This window comes from Hippopotamus amphibius, chromosome 5 (genome assembly GCF_030028045.1).
Source record: "Hippopotamus amphibius kiboko isolate mHipAmp2 chromosome 5, mHipAmp2.hap2, whole genome shotgun sequence".
NCBI lineage: Eukaryota > Metazoa > Chordata > Mammalia > Artiodactyla > Hippopotamidae > Hippopotamus > Hippopotamus amphibius.
The window spans coordinates 7,727,804-7,745,052 of record NC_080190.1 but is presented as its reverse complement, the minus strand read 5'-3'; the positions used below and the strand labels follow the sequence as shown (position 1 = coordinate 7,745,052).

Sequence of the window (17,249 nt, the reverse complement as noted above, 5' to 3'; positions counted from 1 at the left end):
CCCGCCCTGTGCCCCTGCGGGCCCGGGTAGGGGCACAGGTGGACCTCTTGGGAGATTTGCCTGTTGGAGAGCACATCGGAAGGGGCCAGACCAGCTTGTTTTTATCTAAACACACACCAGGTGTTCCGTGTGTTTTTATCAGAATATTCTGAACAGCTGTCAGGGGCTCCTCTGCTAGAGGCCGGCGCCCCGCCCCCCAGCAGGTCCGCTCCTCTGCTTAAGCGAGCCTTTTAGGTGGACCTCTGCCTGCTGCCTGCGAGCCCCGCCCTCTGGCTTCTGATGGGGTTTGGACAGTGCTTCCAGCAGGCTGGGAAGGCAGGTGGGCCTCCCAGCACTGCTCTGTGACCCCGGGCAAGCCACTTACTCGCTCTGAGCCTCTACTTTGTCAGTTGTAAGATGGGGGCAGTAGCACCTACCTCCTGGGCTCCTGCGCACAGCAGAGCCACAGCACGTATATTCCCTCACCAGGTCCCTGAGGGAGAGGGCTCTCAGTGACTGTCACTATTATGAATCGTATTATGAAGAGAGCATCCCGTCAGCTTGGAGAAGTGGGCCCCGAGGGCAGGCTTGGGGCACAGTTGGGTCAGCCTCCGCCAGGGGCTGCTGCCCGGGAGCCTGGCTGTCCCTTGGGGAAACCTCCCTGAGATACATGGTCCTCAGGACCTCCTCTGCAGGTAGCGTCTGCTCTCCGGACACCAAGCCCAGGGTGAGGCCCCCGTGCACAGCTGTAGGCCTTGCCCCTCCCCTCTGGCCAGAGCGGCCCGCGAGGGCTCTTCACCCGCCCCGTCCGGAGCCTGCTGCCCACCCGCCACCCACACTGCACATCTGCGGTGGCCCCCTGTGCACCATCTCCCCGCCTCCCCACTGTGGCCCTGGGAGGGGGTCTTTTGAGCCCCGCTTCCAGACTAGAGACTCACGGTTCCGAGACTTTGCTCAAGGTCACACAGTGGTCAGGCCCAGCAGGCAGTCCCCGGCCCTCCGCAGCAGCCCTTTCCACGCCCCGGCCCGGGTGTGGTTGTCCTTAGGGACCTCGCGGGTCAGGCTGGCATGCCTTCTGGGAGCGAGAAAGGGGAGAGAAAAGAGAAACTGCCCTCGCTCTTCAGCAGCCGTGGGGGTCACGGGATGTGATGGCTGACCGCTGAGGCCTGACTTGGGGTGCCCTGGGGGTTCCCCACCTCCCGGGGAGCTGCACCTGCTCGGTGTGCAGAGCCACCCATTTTGGGGTGCTCTTCCCATGACCCTGGGCTGTCCCAGCTGGATTCGCTGGGTGCCTGAGGCTGTGCAGGGGTTCACTCCCGCCCTCATCCACGCAGGGGTAGGAGGGGTCCTGGAGGCCGTGGCGAGGGGTTGCTTTCTGAGTTGGGCCTTGCAGAGAGGAGTGGGCACGAGGAGGGGGTGTTCTAGGCAGTGGCGCAGATGGTTTGGGGACCATGACAGGAGGAACACAAGAGCTGGGGGGCTACGGGGAGGGGAGAAGTGGGGGGCGGCTGGTGGGCTCTGGGCACCTCCTGGGCCACGTCAGGGAGACTGGACTTAGTCCTGGTGGCGGTGGGGGACTGCAGGGTGATGGACACCCTGCCCGGACCCCTCAGGTCCCTGGCGGCTGTTTTTGTGCAGCCCCCAGCTCCCGTGTGCTTCTCCTTCGAACACCCACGCTGCAGTTCTGCTCAGGACGCTGCCCTGGGGCGCTGGAGCCTGCTTAGCGCGAAGATGCAGAGCCCTGCAGGCCTGCGTGGGCACAGGGGGCTTGCCCCTGAGGGTTCGTTACACTGGCCACAGACAGGGCTGGCCCAGGCTGCCTGTTGACATTTTCATGCTTCTGAGAGCCTGGGCTTGGGGGAGAGGGCGTTTCATTCTGGTAAGTGGTTCTCCAGAAGGAAGTTCTCTGTGGCCTGGCGCCACCACCCAGACTGAGAGCTCTGGTGCTTGGGGGCTGGGCAGCAGGGCCTCCCCGGGGAGGTGAGGATCCAGATGGCATGTGCCCCGCACGCTGGGGCCTGCGCTCTAGGGAGGAACAGGATGGTGAGGCCGGGCGGGGGCTCCCAGGCCCTGAGCCTCAGACACCTGCCTTTCTGCGCGTCACCCCTCGGCTATGGGGACGGACTGGACCCCACGCCTAGATTTCTAGGACAGCTGGGGCTCACAGGGCACCAGACGCCTGGTGATGAGGCACAGCTGCCAGATGGTCAGAAGGAAGGGGCCACTTGCTCATCTACTCAGGCATGTGGCTGACTGTTCTTGTCTCTGTCAGCTCCCAGCATAAGCCCACACCACAGGGATGCCCTTGACCTCAGGGAGCCCACAGTCTGGAGCGAGCATCACACAGGTAACCAGACAACTGCAGTAGAGTGACAGGTGCTCCGATGGGGTCAACACAGGTGCCCCGGAGCACAGGACGGGCACCTCGCCGAGGTGGGGCCTGGGGGAAGGGCTTCAGGGAAAGCTTCCTAGAGGAGGTGACTTTTTCCTTAGGAAATGAGTCCAAGATAAGCCAGTGCTCTGGGACAGGGTAGCAAATTCAGAGACCTGCAGGGGCAGGAGGAAATGTAGTGGCGTGAACCAGGCCTGGTCTAAGATAGGGAGACGAGAGAATGGGGGAGAGCGTGGTAATCGAGAAGTCTTTTGCCCCATTCAGGGGAGCGGCTGCCACACTGTTTCAGCTCTTTTTGTTTGTTTGTTTGTTTCAGCTCATTTTTGCCTGTGGGAGCCCAGTCCATTATTACTGAGTCTTTCAGATTTTCAAAAGAAGCCACATTTCCAGCTCCTTTTCTTGAAAAACTCTATCTGGGCCCAACCAGACATGTCCAGGGGCCACCGGTTCGTGACTCTGGCCTCACCGTGCATAAGAATTGGGCAAAGGCTGAGGCAGGGGCCACAGCCAGGGCTGGGGGCTCAAGGGACCTCGTCTGTCAGCGTGAGAGAGGCTCTCAAGTCCATCAACGGGCAGGTGGGTGGCTCTGCGGCGCCACCCACTCATTCCTGCGTGTCCCACCTCTGCTCGCAGAGCCTCAGGTGCCTGCAGCCCATGGGCAGCGAGAACTGTGCAGGAAGCAGCTAGCGTGCTGGGTCAGTTCTGGTTGACGGGGTGCCACCAGGCTGAGACACGCCGGAAACAGGCCCGTTTCCTCCCTGTGGGCAGAGGGACCCTGGCACCCACCCTGGGTGAAACCCCTCCCCGCTGGGCTCCGGCCCGCATGCCCTCTGCCTGGCTGCAACAGGCCTGGCCCTGGGTGCTGGGGACCCCGAGGCCCAGGTAAGGCGTTCTGGCGTCTCCGCGGTTCTGCCCGGGCTCGCCCAGCCATGGAAGGCAGTGCAGCTCCAGTGTGGACGCGCCGCCGCCTCTTTCATTTCCCTCGTCGGTTTTTCACAAACCCCGTGCTGCCCTCCGGGCATTGGAGCTGGCAGACACTTCCAGGAGCCCGCCTCTGGCCTGGAGCTGATCCAGAGGTGAGGTGCACCCCTGCTCTTGGCCTGGCCGGAGGTTGACCAGCACATCCGTGATTCCCAGATGCGGAATCTGTCCCATGCGCCAAGGGAAGGAGCCTGGATTTCAATCCAGACACACAGGGTTGAAGTCCCAGCGCCACATTCACTGCCTGTGACTTTGGGCAAGTCCCTCTTCCCTTGGGTCTCTGTCCTCATCTCTAGAATAGGCCGTCGTGCTGCCACCAAGGAACGTCGTGCACGGTGCATGGGAAATGCTCCCCAAAGCCCTCCTGCACAAGCTGGGGGGGCCGGAGCCCGGTTGTCCGCTGGTCCCTGTGGGGCAGTGTCTGTGGCTCACCCATCCCCCCCAAGCCAGGTGAGCTTTGCCCGCCTCCCAGAACCTGCCCGCTGGCTGGGTGGGACCTCTAGTCCGTGGCAGGCTCCTTCCCTTGCTCAGTTTACACACAAAGTGCCTCCTTCTGGTGGGAGAGACCCGTGGTCCTTCCCAGCTGGAGGATGGGTCGGCCGGGGCAGGGGCGCCACCTTCCTGAAGGAAAAGGGGCATCCAGGGACCACCCAGGCTGCAAGGTGCAAAACACAAATGGGACCCTCCCCCTCCCTGGGTGGCGCCCCAGCCCACACGTGCACATGCAAGGGGGGGTGTGTCTCCCAGCTGGTGAGCACAGGACCCTCCCCCATCTTTAGATCCTCCTCCAAGTGGAAGCTGGAGGGAGGGGGAGGGGAGGCAGCCAACCTGTGATGCCTCCGCCCCTCCCCCGTTGCTGTCGGCTGGAGGCTCCGCTCTTAGTTCCCTGAGGGCCCGGCTCACCTGGGCGCACCTCTTTCTCATTTGCACAAAGACTCCACAGGGGAGGGGCTGCTCTGGGGGAAGCTTAACTCTCCACCCTCCCCACCCCTGCGCGTTACAGATGAGCAGACGGCCAGGCCTACAGGAGAGGCCCAGGCGCCTGCCAAGAGAGGGAGCTCTGGGCGCGGGCACCTCCCCCGGCAGAGCTCTGACCTCCAGGGAGGTCCCGGGCAGCAGAAGTGTGTCCCCATTCCCTTTCCTGGCCAGGGCGCTGTGGTCCTCAGAGGGGCCTGAGGCGAGGACTGTCTTAGGCCTGGGTTTTTATTTCAGTGGTTTTCCCTCCATGTGATTTTAAAGCATCTCGAGAAGCCCCGGTCTGCGTGAGCTGGGCGGGCGAGGGGAGGGCAGGTCTCTGCTATCAGTGACAGGAGGGGCCCCGGGTTGCAGCGTCCCCAGGCTGGCCTGTACCAGGTGTTAGGCTGAGGCTGAGCCCAGGCAGGTGGGACTGAGGGCAGGTGATGGGGGGGGGGGGGGGACACAGGGGCCAGGGGAGCTGAGGGTCTGGTGGGTGGGGCTAAGGGATACAGGCCTGAGGCCTGAGGCCTGAGCAGGTTTCTGAGCGAGGACAGGGATCTGAGGCTGTAGCTGATGACCGGTCCAGGCTGGACGGCACAGGGCCTGGGTTCTTGTCTCAGGGGTGGCCTCCTTGCAAGCAGGGACCGGGTCAGAGTGCCCTTGTGAACCAGGGCTTGGCGGACCTTGGCAGGATGGGGCGTGGGCTCCGGGGGGAGCAGCTCCTGCATAGGTTTCTCCGTCAGCAGCAGGACCAGCGGTTCCTGGAGGCGCCCGGGGTGTCTGCCCAGGTCTGGGCCTGCACCGCCCGCCCCGCCCCGCTTCTGAGATCTGTGGCTGAGAGTGCCCTCCCGGCCACCCCGCTGTGAGGTTGCACCTGCCAGCAGGCAGCTCAGGCCGGGTGTCACTGGCTGCCCCACTGGGACCCAGCGAGCGGCCGTCTTGACGGTGAGCGTCCTGGGCCAGCACGTGGATAGCAGGGAGCCCCGTGCCATAGGCCTCATGTTTGGGCCACAGGTGGTGGCGAGAATCCCATAATCAGCCTTCAGAAGAGCATGGACCAGGGCAGGTGGAGGCAGATCGAGGGACCCTGCCCCTGGTGTTCGCAGGAGGCCGCGCTCTGGCCTGTGCTGTTTTAGAAACAAGCACTCAGGCCTCTGGGTCTTGGACTCCTGGGGCTCAGATGAAAGGACGCCTTTTGCCCAGACGCGTCACCTCCGGCCCCATGAACCCAAGCCCTCTGTCCTTTTTCCTCCAACCTCGTCAGCACAGCCCAAAGTTGGCATCAGTCATGGTGGCGTCACCCTGGAGCCAGGGCCCAGTTCCCTGAATCCACATGGCCAGCCCACCCCAGCACCCAGCCCTCAGCCACCGGGGGTGCAGCCGGCCCTTCCAAAACAACTGGGGACGAGGACGCAAGCCTCTCCCTGTGTGGGCAGCGCGGGGCCTCCGGTCTCAGGCACCTCTGCCCTGGAGCGGACCATGGTGGGGAGGTGGAGGTGGGTGGCACCATCTCCTCGAGGATTTCACAGGGGGAGGCTGCACCTGTGTCCCCTCGGTCAGTGGAGCCAGGGAGGAGGAGGTGGGCATGGAGATGGCCCTTGCTGGGCTCCTCTGCTGGGCGTCCAGCTGCCATTTTCCTTGGGCTGGTACAAAGATCGACCCTATGAAGCCATCCAGGCTGACACAGATTGGCCTTGTTCTCTGCCTCCGTGTTCCCTCCTTCCCTCAGCTCACAGGGCATGAGGGGGCGGAATAACTAATGACAGGCGGCGCCCTGCCTGGTGGGGGCCTTTGTTCACTTGCTGGTTGGCAGACACTTCCTGGGTGCCTTTGTGGGCCAGGCCTGTGTGGGCGGCCACTGGGGGCAGGAAGCCTGGCCCCTCCCTCTAGGCATCCCAGGTCAGCTGGTGCCCAGCCAGAATGGTATGAGGGTTGGGGGCAAGTTCTGGGTGCTCAGAAAAGAGAGCAACTCGCCACGGAGCATAGAATTGGAGATGGGAACAAGTGGGTGAGGCTTTGAAGGATGAATAGGAGTTTGCTGGTGAAGCAGGACCTAGCGATTATGCCATTTGAGGACGTAGCCTGGACAGAGGTGTGGGAGAGCATGGGATGTCTGAAGCGCGGTGGGCCCTAGACACTGGGTAACTGGGAGGACATCCAGTTAGGACGAACGTGTCTGCTCTGCTGAGGAGCCGGGCTGTGACACGGGCAATAGGGAGCAGAGGTTACACAGGGAGAGGCGAGAACTGTTGAGGAGAGAGGGAGGATCCGCACAGGCCCCCAGGCTCAGACTCAGCCAGAGAAACTTGGATACCGCCCCCACACAGCAGCCCAGAAGAGCAGAGAAAGAACCCACTGCCCGTCAGCCAGGCAACCGCCCAGGGAAACTGCCTCCGCCTCCAACCTGGGGAAGAACCTGAGGGCCGTGCTCAAATGGATGGCGGGGGCGGGGATCCAGCCTGACGCCCCTTTCTGGAAGCTTCCCTGACCCCCTCCTGTGCCCCCTGTAAATTCCCTCAGACTCTGCACCCTTTTCTTCCCTTCCCAGCCCTGGTCACGACTGTGCGTGTGGGTTGGACAGGGAGCCCTGGGAGGGCAGAGGGCAGGAGGCCGACCCCCACGTGGGCCTCCAGGTGCAGGTGGAGTGCCAGGTGCTTCTTCTCAGAGTGACCCTGAGAGCCAGGCCATGTGCCCACCTTACACACGGGGAAGATGAGGCTCAGGGACGTGAAGAGACACTGGCTGGGGACAGAGCAGGGGGCCCAGCCTGTGTGGGCCTGGGGCAGGGGACGTGCAGTCGTGACCCCCGTGGGGGCCCCCACAGAGCCAGTGGGTGCAGGGAGAGGGGGCCTCTCCCAAGTCCCAGGGGGCAGAGGGGTGACCAGGGCACAGCCCGCTCGCTGTCTGCCCGGGAGACCCTGGTATCTGCTCTCCACCTCTGTGCTCTCCTTCTCCTTTCTGTTTCCCTTTCTCTCGTCCTTCCCTCCATCCCTGTCTCTGCTCCCCTCCCTCCGTGTGTCTCTGCCCCCTGCTCTCTCCCACCTTCTTTCCCCTGTTGCTCCGTTTCCCCCCTTCTCTGCCTGTCTGACTGTTTCTCTTCCCTCCCTCCCTCCGTCTTTCTTCCTGAGTGTGTGTCTCTCTGTGTCCTCTCTCTGCCTGCCTGTCTCTTCCCTGCTCCCGTCTCAGCCCTCCGGGCCCAGCTGTGCCTGCCTCTCCCCTCCCTTCCCCGCGCGTCCAACCCTGTCCTGGCAGGGCCTGCGCAAGGCCGGGGGGCCGGGATCCTGGCCCCTTTGCCCATCACCCTCTGCTTCTGTTCCTGCTGCCAAAGGGCACGTCTTTGCTGGGTTCTTCGTTCAGCTTCTGTAGTGTGACATCTTGGAGGCCCCGTGGGTCGCAGGTCACTGGCCGGCATGGAGTGGGGTTCTCTCCTGCCCAGTGAGGCCAAGCATAGCTGCCTCGGGGCCTTCGGGGCGGGCAGGCCCAGAGTGAGTCCCCTCCACGTACCCCGGCTCCCTGAGAGCCGCAGCCCACGGCAGCATCACGTAGTTAAGACATAAAAGTCCGCGATTTCCTCTGTGTGTTGGCAAACAGCGGCTGGCTGCCAATGCAATCCTTTCTTTGAATGGATTCTTGAATTTAAATGATATGTAATTAAACATAATTAGCCACGTACCCATTCGGCTTGGTACCGTATGCCGAGTGGGCCCGCCTAGAATCTCATCATGAAGCATCTTCTTTTACGGGCGGATTTCTTGCTCCCTCTCGGGGTGGCATTCGTTTGGATGGACAGTAAACCTGGCCTGCGGGCCAGTGGAGGTCCGAGGAGGACAGTCCTGGGCCAGCTGCCCAGGGGATGACAGGGATGACGCGTCGGGGTGGGGGTGTTTGTTGGGAGAAGTTCCCTTCTGCCTTGAGCAGCCCCGGGCCTCACTGCCGCGGAGGGAAAAGTCAGGAATCTGATGGAAAGTGGTGGGAGGGGCCGCAGAGCGGGGGCAAGGGGGTCAGCACCTGGGCAGGTGCAGCCTGAAGACGCCTGCCCCCCGCGACACCCCCCTCCTGAGTGGGGGCTGGGGCCCCCCGCGTCTGGGAGCCAGGCCTCAGGGCTGCCCTTCGACCCCAGGGGTGGCTGAGGGAAGCCCACGTCGGCGCATCCTGGACGAGACAGGGCTTAGCTTCACACACACAGGCTGAGCAGGAGGGGAGACCAGGGGCAGGGGGCCGGGGCCGTGGCGCTGCCCCCGGGACGTCCCCGAGGTCCCGGCCGCCCTCCGCCCCCTCCCCCCCTGCAACGCCTGTGGTTACACGTGCCCGCCCCGCCCACCAAACTCACCGTCCTCCGTGTGCCTCGCGTGCTGCTGTGTGTCCGTACGTCCCATCTGGCGTCCCCCCACCAGCCTGTGTGCCCCGGGCGGGACCCGAGGCCAGGTCACAGCCAGTCTCCCTGCCCGGCCCGCAGTGCCCTCCCGAGGGCTGGCTGTGTCCTCACCGGCCGCGATCACCGCGCTGCGTGCCTGCCCCAGGCCTGCCCCCTCCAGCCTCGCGTGTCTCCCGCACTCCTCCTGGGATTACCTCCATCTGGAGACGGGCGCCGCGGCACGGAGGGCTGCAGGCTCACCTGGCGTCACGAGGCGGGTAGGGGTGGAGCCTGGTGTGCTCAGGGCACAGATGAGGAAACGGAGGCAGGGAGGTGGTTTGCCAGGGGTGGGCTTACTGCTCGTTCAGGCGCTCTGTTTCCATTGCTCAGAGGGCCCCTCCTGCCCACCTGCTCGTCCAGCTCGCTGTGCCCTGGGCCAGGCTGGCCCCGTCTCAGGTGGAGCTGCCCAGGGAAGAATCTCTCCCCCACCTGCTTCGGAAGGACCTGAGTGAGGGGGCCACCCCTCAGTCTGTACAGGGGAGGGGTTGTCTGCACACCAGGAGGGCCTGGGTTCCCAAGGAGGAAGACCCTCCTGTAGAGCCCCTGGGCGGCTCGCAGGCCGTGAACGCCCATCCCTGGGAGGACAGCAAGGGAGTGGCCAGAACCAGGGGTCCACGAGCCTTTGCTGCAGAGGCCCAAGGGGCAGCTGGTTGAGGCTTGCGGGCCACGTGTGGTCTCTGTTGCACATTTTCTTCTTTTTACAAAGTTTTAAAAATATAAAAACCATCCTTAGCTTGAGGGCTGTACAAAAACAGGCTGCTGGAGGAATCTGACCCATAGGCCATAGAGAATAGCCGCAGGGATGGGAAATAGATACCTAGTATTTGTGAGAGGGTATGTGACTTTTTTTTTTTTTTTTTGGCTCTGTTAGGTTTTCGTTGCTGCCCACGGGGCTTTCTCTAGTTGCGGTGCGGTGGCTTCTCTTGCTGCGGAGCACAGGCTCGAGGTGCGCCAGCTTCAGTGGCTGTGGCTCGTGGGCTCTAGAGCACAGGCTCAGTAGTTGTGGTGCACGGGCTTCGTTGCTCCGCGGCATGTGGGATCTTCCCGGACCAGGGCTTGAACCCGTGTCCCCTGCTTTGGCACGCAGATTCTTAACCATTGTGCCACCAGGGAAGTCCTATGCAACTTTTTAATTAAATTTTCGAGGTGTAACATCTACCTGAAGAGTATGTTATATACGCATATGTTTAGATCACGTAAAGTGCACCGAAAATGAAGAGTGTGGTGCATTTTCCACCATGTGCCGCCCCTGTCGTTACCACCCAGGTCAAGGTCTAGAACACTGCCAGCACCCCCCAACCCATTCCCCCAGGAAGAAACCATCTTCTGGCCTTTGCACGGGCGACTGGTTATACCCATTCCCGAACTTCACACAGACAGGTCACCTGGTTTGGGTTCTTGGAGCCTGGCTTCTTCTGCCCGTCGTGATCTCTGTGGGACGTGGTGGGCAGACCGTGTGGCATGGTGGGTCGTTCACTGTGGGTGGTGGTGTCCTGGGCTGTGCTGCATGTGCACATACCACCCTCTGTTTCTCCGTTCTCTGGTTGATGGCCATTTGTGCCGTTTCCGCCTTTTTGCTATTACGACTGGAGCTGCCTGGAACATTCCTGTGCATGTCTTTAGTGAACGTGTTGATGCATTTTTGTTGTGTTGCACACCCAGGAGTGGAATTCTGGGTCACAAGTAGGTACCAATGCAGTTTTCCGGAGCACGTGCCACATACAGCCTTTCGCTGCTAACAAATATTTCAGTACTGACACGGGATAACTTGGACCCTAAATTCCCCACATTCACTGGATTGTCTGACTCTGGCAAGAATAAAGTAATAATCCCTTAAAATACCTCCGCTGCCATGAGAGAGCTGCTCATCCTGTGGGTGGTGGCGAGGGTCCCTCTGTGCACTTGTCCCCTTGTCCCCAAGGCTCATGTTTGAGGCCTCACCTCTAGGGGAGTCATGTGCCGTCCGGGGTGCCTGTCTGTGAGTGTGTCGACCCTCGAGGCGCAGGGTGGCCAAACTCGAGACCAGAGGAGTGATCCCGCCAGCCCTGGCATCTGAAGGTGGCCTCTGCTTGGCGTGGGCAGTGCCCACTGGGGCCTTCCTGTTGGGGGGGGGGAGCGTCCAGTGGCCGTGTGTGCTCTCGGAGGGTGTGGCACCCAGAATCCAGCTGGGAGTCAGAAGAACCAGGTCAGATCCCGGCTCTGCTCTCCCTGCCTCTTGGCCTTGAGCAAGTCTCTGAACCTCAATGAGCCCCCATTTTCTCACCTGTCGGGCGGGGCACCTGCCTCCTCTCTGAGGATGGATGGAGAAAATGATGTGAGACGTGGGAGGGCCGTGCCTGGGGACTGCAGCAGGAAGGAAGTGGCCTCAGCCCATACGAGAGGGTGGGTGAGTGAGTGGGGGCCGCTAGGGGTGGGGGACCGGGCGGAGTCGAAGGTGGGCCCCCCTCAGTCATAGGAGTATCCACACTTGCCTCCCCCAACCTGCCTGCCCAGGTCCCAGGCCTCAGCAGCCCCTGGGGAGGGGGCCTCCAGGCTCCTGGGCTGAAAGCTCTTTAAAGGAAAGGTGCCTAGGACTTCCCTGGTGGTCCAGGGGTTGGGACTCCACACTGCAGGGGGCACGGGTTCGATCCCCAGTCTAGGGACTAAGACCCTGCAAGCTACATGGTGCGGCCAAAAACAAAGGTGTCTTTGCCCAGGACAGCCATTTTAGGGTCAAGTGCTTTGTAGATGCCAAACCCTTCAAAAGGGGCAACTTGACTTTTACAGTGTTGTCAGAACCAACTTCAGCCACTTCCTTCCAGACCAGGGTGGGAGCTTCCAAGGTGGTGGCCTGGCTGCTGGGAGGGTGCCTTGTGCCTTCCCAGGGTGCTTGGGTCATTGGGGTGATACAAGCGGCAGGCCCTCAGTCTGGGAGGCTGCACAGGGGCGCCCCCCGCCCACCAGCCTCCAGCCCATGAGCAGTGGGGAGGGGCCTTCCTGTTGCCAGGACCCCACGCTTCAGTTCACAGCCCCCTAGGCTGCCCACGGCACCCCAGGATGAGTCTCAGTCCCTCCCACAATTGTCAAGACTCTGGAGGGCAGCCCCTGGAGCCCACCCCGCGCCCCTCCTCCCTCCTGTGGCTGGGGCCCCAGCCCCATTACAGCTCTCCCTCTCCCACGTGTCCACCTGGAGCCCCTCTACTTCAGGACTCAGCCCGCAGCCCCCCACCGTGAAAGCCCTACACGGGCTCCCCTTGTACTGCAGAGACCCCACAGGCATCTGCACGCATGGTGTGGTCTCAGTCCCCTTGTCCTAGCATCCACCGAGACCGCGGGGAATACAGGCGGGGACAGACGAAGGCTTTGGGAGGTTCTAGCCCCCAGATCTCAGCCAGAGAGCAGCTCTGCCAGCAGCCTTCCTCTGCTGGGTGGGAGCTGCCTCTGCGGACACCGAGCAGGTGGCACACGAGTCCCCTGGGGCTTGGGCAGGAAACGCAGAGAAGGACTAACTCGGGGCCCGACTCTCAGGGGCGTGACGCTTCTGCTGGCAGCACAGACAGAGCAGGGCCCAGTGGTCACTCTGCCACCAGGCTCCAAGCAAGCTGCCCACAGGAGGGGCTCAGGGAGGAGTCCAGGTGGAGGAACACTCAGGAGGGAGATGTGTGTGCTCTGAGCTCTGAGTGGGGGTGGCTGGGCCTGGGGCGTGGCGGGGACGGGGACAGCCGTTGGCCAAGACCAGCCTGCCTGACTGGGGCACAGAAGGGCCTGGAAGTCTCCTGAGGGCAAGGCCACGCCTGTGCTAGACGCTGGGCGGCAGTGGCTTCAGACGGGTCACCTTGGGGTTACTGATGGACTAACGTGCGGTCCTGCCCTCCAGGCCCAGTGACGAGCACCACCCGGAAGTAAAGGCTGACGGGTACGTGGACAGCCTTGCGGAGGCCGTGGACCTGCTGCTGCAGTTCACGGACAAGTGACAGGCCCTCTGGGAGGGCCTCCAGCCTCCTGCCACCCTCCCCTGTGCCCAGACCACCCAAGACACTGCCCTCTGCCCTGGACGGGCAGGCGAAAGGGTGCCAGGCGGGCAGTTCTGGGCCGCCCTGCCCCTGAGCCACCAGCCCCTCCTCTGTCTCCATCTGCTGACCATCCCCCTCCCCCTCCCCGTCACATCTTCCAGCCGCCTGTGCTTCCCTAGGGAAGTCGAGAGGTGGGGCACATCTGTTGAATCCCCAAACGCATTCTCTCTCCAGTCACGCCAGTCCTTTAAATGTGCTACCGAATTGGACTCAGGCATTGGCCCACTGCCTCTTATCAAACAGTCCTTTGCATTCTCAGGAAGCGCCTAGAGAAAGCGGGGCCTCCCGAGCACAGCAGCCGGAGCTGAGCCAGCCTCCCCGGGACTGCTCGGCAGCCCCTGCCCTCACCTGGTGTCGGAGGGGCCCCTCAGCGCTGCCCACGCTCCCCCCCAAGTGATGCAGCCCACCTTTCCCATCCCAAGTCACCTCTGGAGCCAACGTGGAGCGGCTCCCGGGCACTTCCAAGTCTGCCGTCCTTCAGAGCTAGAATTGTAACCTCTGGAATCCAGGTTGTAGGTGGAGGGTACCTTCTGGAGCCTTAACTCGATAGACTTGAATGTGTCACACCCAGGACACTAATAGGTGAATAAACTCTGCCCTGACCTGCGGCGACTCAGGCTCTGACTGCGCGGCGGGGTGGGAGGAGGCACCATCCCTGATCCTGCTCTGGACTTGAGCCCGTGCACATCGGAGGGCCAGGGCCCTGAGGCACTTGGCCTGCTTCAAACCCTTCATTTAACAGAGCGGGAAACTGAGGCCCCATGGGGACCAGGTGGACGGGGCGAGTGTGGGCCTTCCCTCACGCAGCAGCCGGGGCCCCCAGGGGTGAGCCGAGGGCTTCCCGCGTTCACGCACAGCCCAAGTGTCAGGTTTCAGAATCAATCAGCAGAACAGATAACTTGATTTCTCTTTTTCTCCCCAAATCCATCCAGAAGCCACTGACGAATCTTGGGAGACTTCTCATGAAAGACGTCCCGAGCCCTCCTTCCATTAAGTGAAGGCAGATGATGATAAAACACTCAGCCCTGAACCTGAGTTCCTGGCACAGGAGCCCAGGGCTGGCGGGGGGGCCATGTGGTCCCCAGGCCTTGCCCGCCAGGCCGGCCACCATTAAATCAGGATCAGGAAGAAATGGTGGTGGCTCTTTTCATCAAAATGAGAGGCCACCGACCAGGCTGGTGTCATTGGCTTGTGAGGGAGGAGGGGCATTTGGCTCGTTAGCTGGGAAATATGCAGATGGCCTGCTCCTGTGTGGAGTCCCCTAATCCCAGCTCGTTAGGTGACCAGCACGGTGCAGGCAGCAGGCACGGGGGCTTGGAGGGGTGACTGTGCTGGGACGGGCCTGCAGCCTTCTATTGTTTGCTTCCTTTCTTCCTTCTTTCCGTTCATGTGGGCTGCCCTTGCCTGCTGTCCTCGGCAGGGGCTTGCTGCCAGGCCAGTGCGGCTCTGGAGGAAGGAGGCTGGTGGTCCTGCTCTCCATGCATAAGCAGAGCCTCCCCTTGAGAGCTGCTGCCCAGGAGTGGGGGCGGAGAGGGCCTCAGAGGGACAGAAGGCTGACCCCTGCTTTGGGCAGAGAACATGCTGCCCACCACCCTGAGCTGTGGGTTCAGTGACGTGGACACTGTCATCTCCCCATTTTACAGATAAGGAAACTGAGGTGCAGAGAAACTGATTTGCCTACGGGCTGACGGCTGGCAAGAGCAGAGCCAAGGCTCAGATCAAGGTCTGACCCTGCATCCTATGCCCTTTCTGGTCCCTTCCACAATCCCTCCTTGGGGGGTGGCCTGTGGTGGCCCCAGTGGCTGTGACTTTCCAGGCGAGGAGTGCTCTGGCGTCCTCCCTCTGGAGACGAAATGTTCCTCAGAATTGAGGTCCAGCCCTAATCTGGGGGCACCGTGTACCCCCGAGCCTCAGCTACATCACGCTCTCCTTAACAGGCATCCACCGAGCACCACCGGGCGCCAGGCCAGGCCAGGGTGCCCTGTCACTCCACTGGGGGTGCTGACCCGTCCTCCTGCGGCCCTGGGGACTGCCTGGAAGTGAGGATGACTTCCCTCACCCCTGGGTCCTTCCAGCTGTCGGGCCCTGGCCTGCTGCACAGCCTCCTTCCACACTCCCAAGCAGGGTGGGCACAATTCTCAAGCCACGGACGGAGCCATTGGCCGTGGTGGGGCTGGCAGTGACCTGAGGAACTGTCTGTGATCAGGAGACGTGCCCCAGATCTGCCACACGGCCAGAAGAACTTGCCAGGCTCTGGGGGGCCCAGCAGAGCTGCTGGGTGGGGTAGGGGCAAGTGGGGCAGAGAAGAAGGCAGGAAGGGAGCTCAAGGGCCTCACCTACCCCCAGATCTCCCAACTCAAGGGTCCACACAGTACCAGCTCTGCATGAAAACTCGGGTTAATCCAGTGGGAGTTTATCATGTGCGTGGCTTCCAAGTCCAGGCCTGGCTGGATCCAGGTCCCAAGATAGTCCCAGGCTGACCCTGGGCAGGGCAACGGTGACCCCACCCAAACTCGCATGGGAGAAGAGAGGGGCGTGGCACCAGGAGGACATCCACACGGTCCTCTCGCTGCCCTGCTGGGAGCTGGGAGCCAGGCTGAGGGGTCCACGTCCTCGCCAGCAGGTGTGCGCCCACCGTGGGGCCCAGGCAGCTGCAGTGCTTCTCTCCTCACATCAGGTGAGCAAGGTCCCTGCAAATGCCCAGCCTACCCACTGGGCCATGCCTGCCCTTCTCCGGGAAGCCAGGGCAGGGGTGGGGGGGGGGGAGGGGGCTGCGGCAGGAGCAAGGGGCACAGGGGTGGGGACGCAGGGAGGGACACGTGGGGGCCTGCTGGGTGCTCATGGTGCCACCTGCCCCCCGCTCGAGTACCCACGAGCTCCTGCTTCCCCGCTCAGAACCATCCTGCTTTAGATGATAAACATTCTGGGCACTTTGAATCATCTCACTTTATCTTGTTTTGATTTTTTAAAATAAAATTATGAAAGCAACATGCGTTACTTAGGAACATCAACAGAAATGTTTAGAAAGGAATTGCCATCACCTGGAGCCTCCTGACCACTGTTAATATTTGGGTGCGTTTCCTTTCCTCCCTCTTTCCACGTGCAGACAAATGTCTGGACACAGCCTGGATTGCACTGCGTGTCTAGGGTGGCACTGGGGTTTGGGGGGTCAATTCTCCCATTTAAGCCTCACGAGGGTTATGAGCCCCGTCTGTACATGGGGAGGCTGCTCAGAGTCCGTGTATGTCCTGGTGGCCCACAGCCCCTGCCCGTGTCGGCTGCAGGTGGCCCCAGCGGAGCCAGGGCCAGAGACCTGCAGCTGGACCCAACGGCAGGGCATTTGAACTGCTGTCCAGTGAGCCCAGAGCCCATGCCTGAGGCCATGTCCTCTCCCTGCCGCAGGGCTGGCACCACCGGGTGAGCTGAGCTGGGGCAGTGCTGCTCGGCCCGGGCCACACCTGGACAACAGGGCCAGCGCCAGACCCAGACCCAAGCACAGCCAGGGACCTCACCTGAGGGGGGCAGGTAAGGAGCTATTAGGGCTGCAGGCCCATCCGGGCCACTCTGTGGTAGCATCCCCTACCAGACACGGGGGATGTGAGGCAGGGTCCCGGGCCTTGGGGCTACAGGGCTGCTCCTCTCACCCCCAGCCTCAGCCACAGCTGCCTTGCTTCACCTGCTTCGTGAACTAGACGTTCACACACAATTTTGTTTGAAAAAGGAACGGCTGCTACATGGAAAACAAACAAGAAGCGCCTGGACGGGGTGCTCTGGTGTCTCGTTCCCAGAGGGGCATGCTCAGGACCTGATAGATTTCTAGGCAAAAACTCTGTGGTCAGGTGATATGGGCCAGCCTTGGGTTATAGACATTGCACAAGCCTCCCTAAGTCTGTCCTCAAGGCTGCAAACGTCCCAGTCCCCTGAGGCTGGTTAGCGAGGGGTCCCTGACTTGGGGGCCAGGCACCCGGAGACCACGCTGGGCTGCGCTGTGAGCACCGGTGACCCCTCAGCCCGAGCAGCACAGATGTGAGCTGTGCTGCCCTCTGCGGGGCACGGGGGCCCACCTTGTGCTGCCTCCTCCCCCGCTACCCTGGTGGGCAAGGGGCCTCCAGGCCCGGCGCTCTGGAGCAGTGCAGCCTGGAGCAGCTGCTGCGTGGCCTTGCCTGGGTGTGGCTGCGGGCTGGGCTGATGTGCTCAGAGCCGAGGGCTCTGTGAACCGTTCCTCCCCTGCTGCTGACACACAGGGGCTGTCCCTGCTCCACTGTCCTGGGGTCCCTGGCTCCTGGCTGGAGTGAGGAGCTGGGCCCCTCCACCCTGAGCACACATGTACTAACTGCTGGGGTCCCCAGGATCACAGCCGTGGCCTTGGCCAGCCCTCCCGTCCCAGGAGCTCACCGCCTCCTGCATCGGAGCCTCTCGACAGCTCGGACCCGACCCTGAGGCTCGGAGGGGACAGAAGAGCCCAGACTCTGCC

At 62.3% G+C, this 17,249-nt stretch overlaps 1 protein-coding gene across 2 annotated transcripts in view; it reads left to right on the top strand.

Moving 5' to 3' along the window:
• Nucleotides 1-17,249, top strand: part of LHPP (phospholysine phosphohistidine inorganic pyrophosphate phosphatase) — a 148,281-nt gene that overhangs the window by 121,496 nt on the left and 9,536 nt on the right. The window contains exons 8-11 of one of the 2 annotated variants that reach the window (XM_057734959.1): nt 12,580-14,498; nt 14,713-15,452; nt 16,178-16,300; nt 17,125-17,141. Coding sequence is in view for 1 of the 2 variants with exons in the window: in XM_057734962.1 (XP_057590945.1) it covers nt 12,580-12,676 (97 nt within the window). In the remaining variant the exon portion in view is untranslated. Of the gene's footprint in view, nt 1-12,579; nt 14,499-14,712; nt 15,453-16,177; nt 16,301-17,124; nt 17,142-17,249 lie in introns of those variants that run through there. The other variant, XM_057734962.1, reaches the window with a different exon arrangement.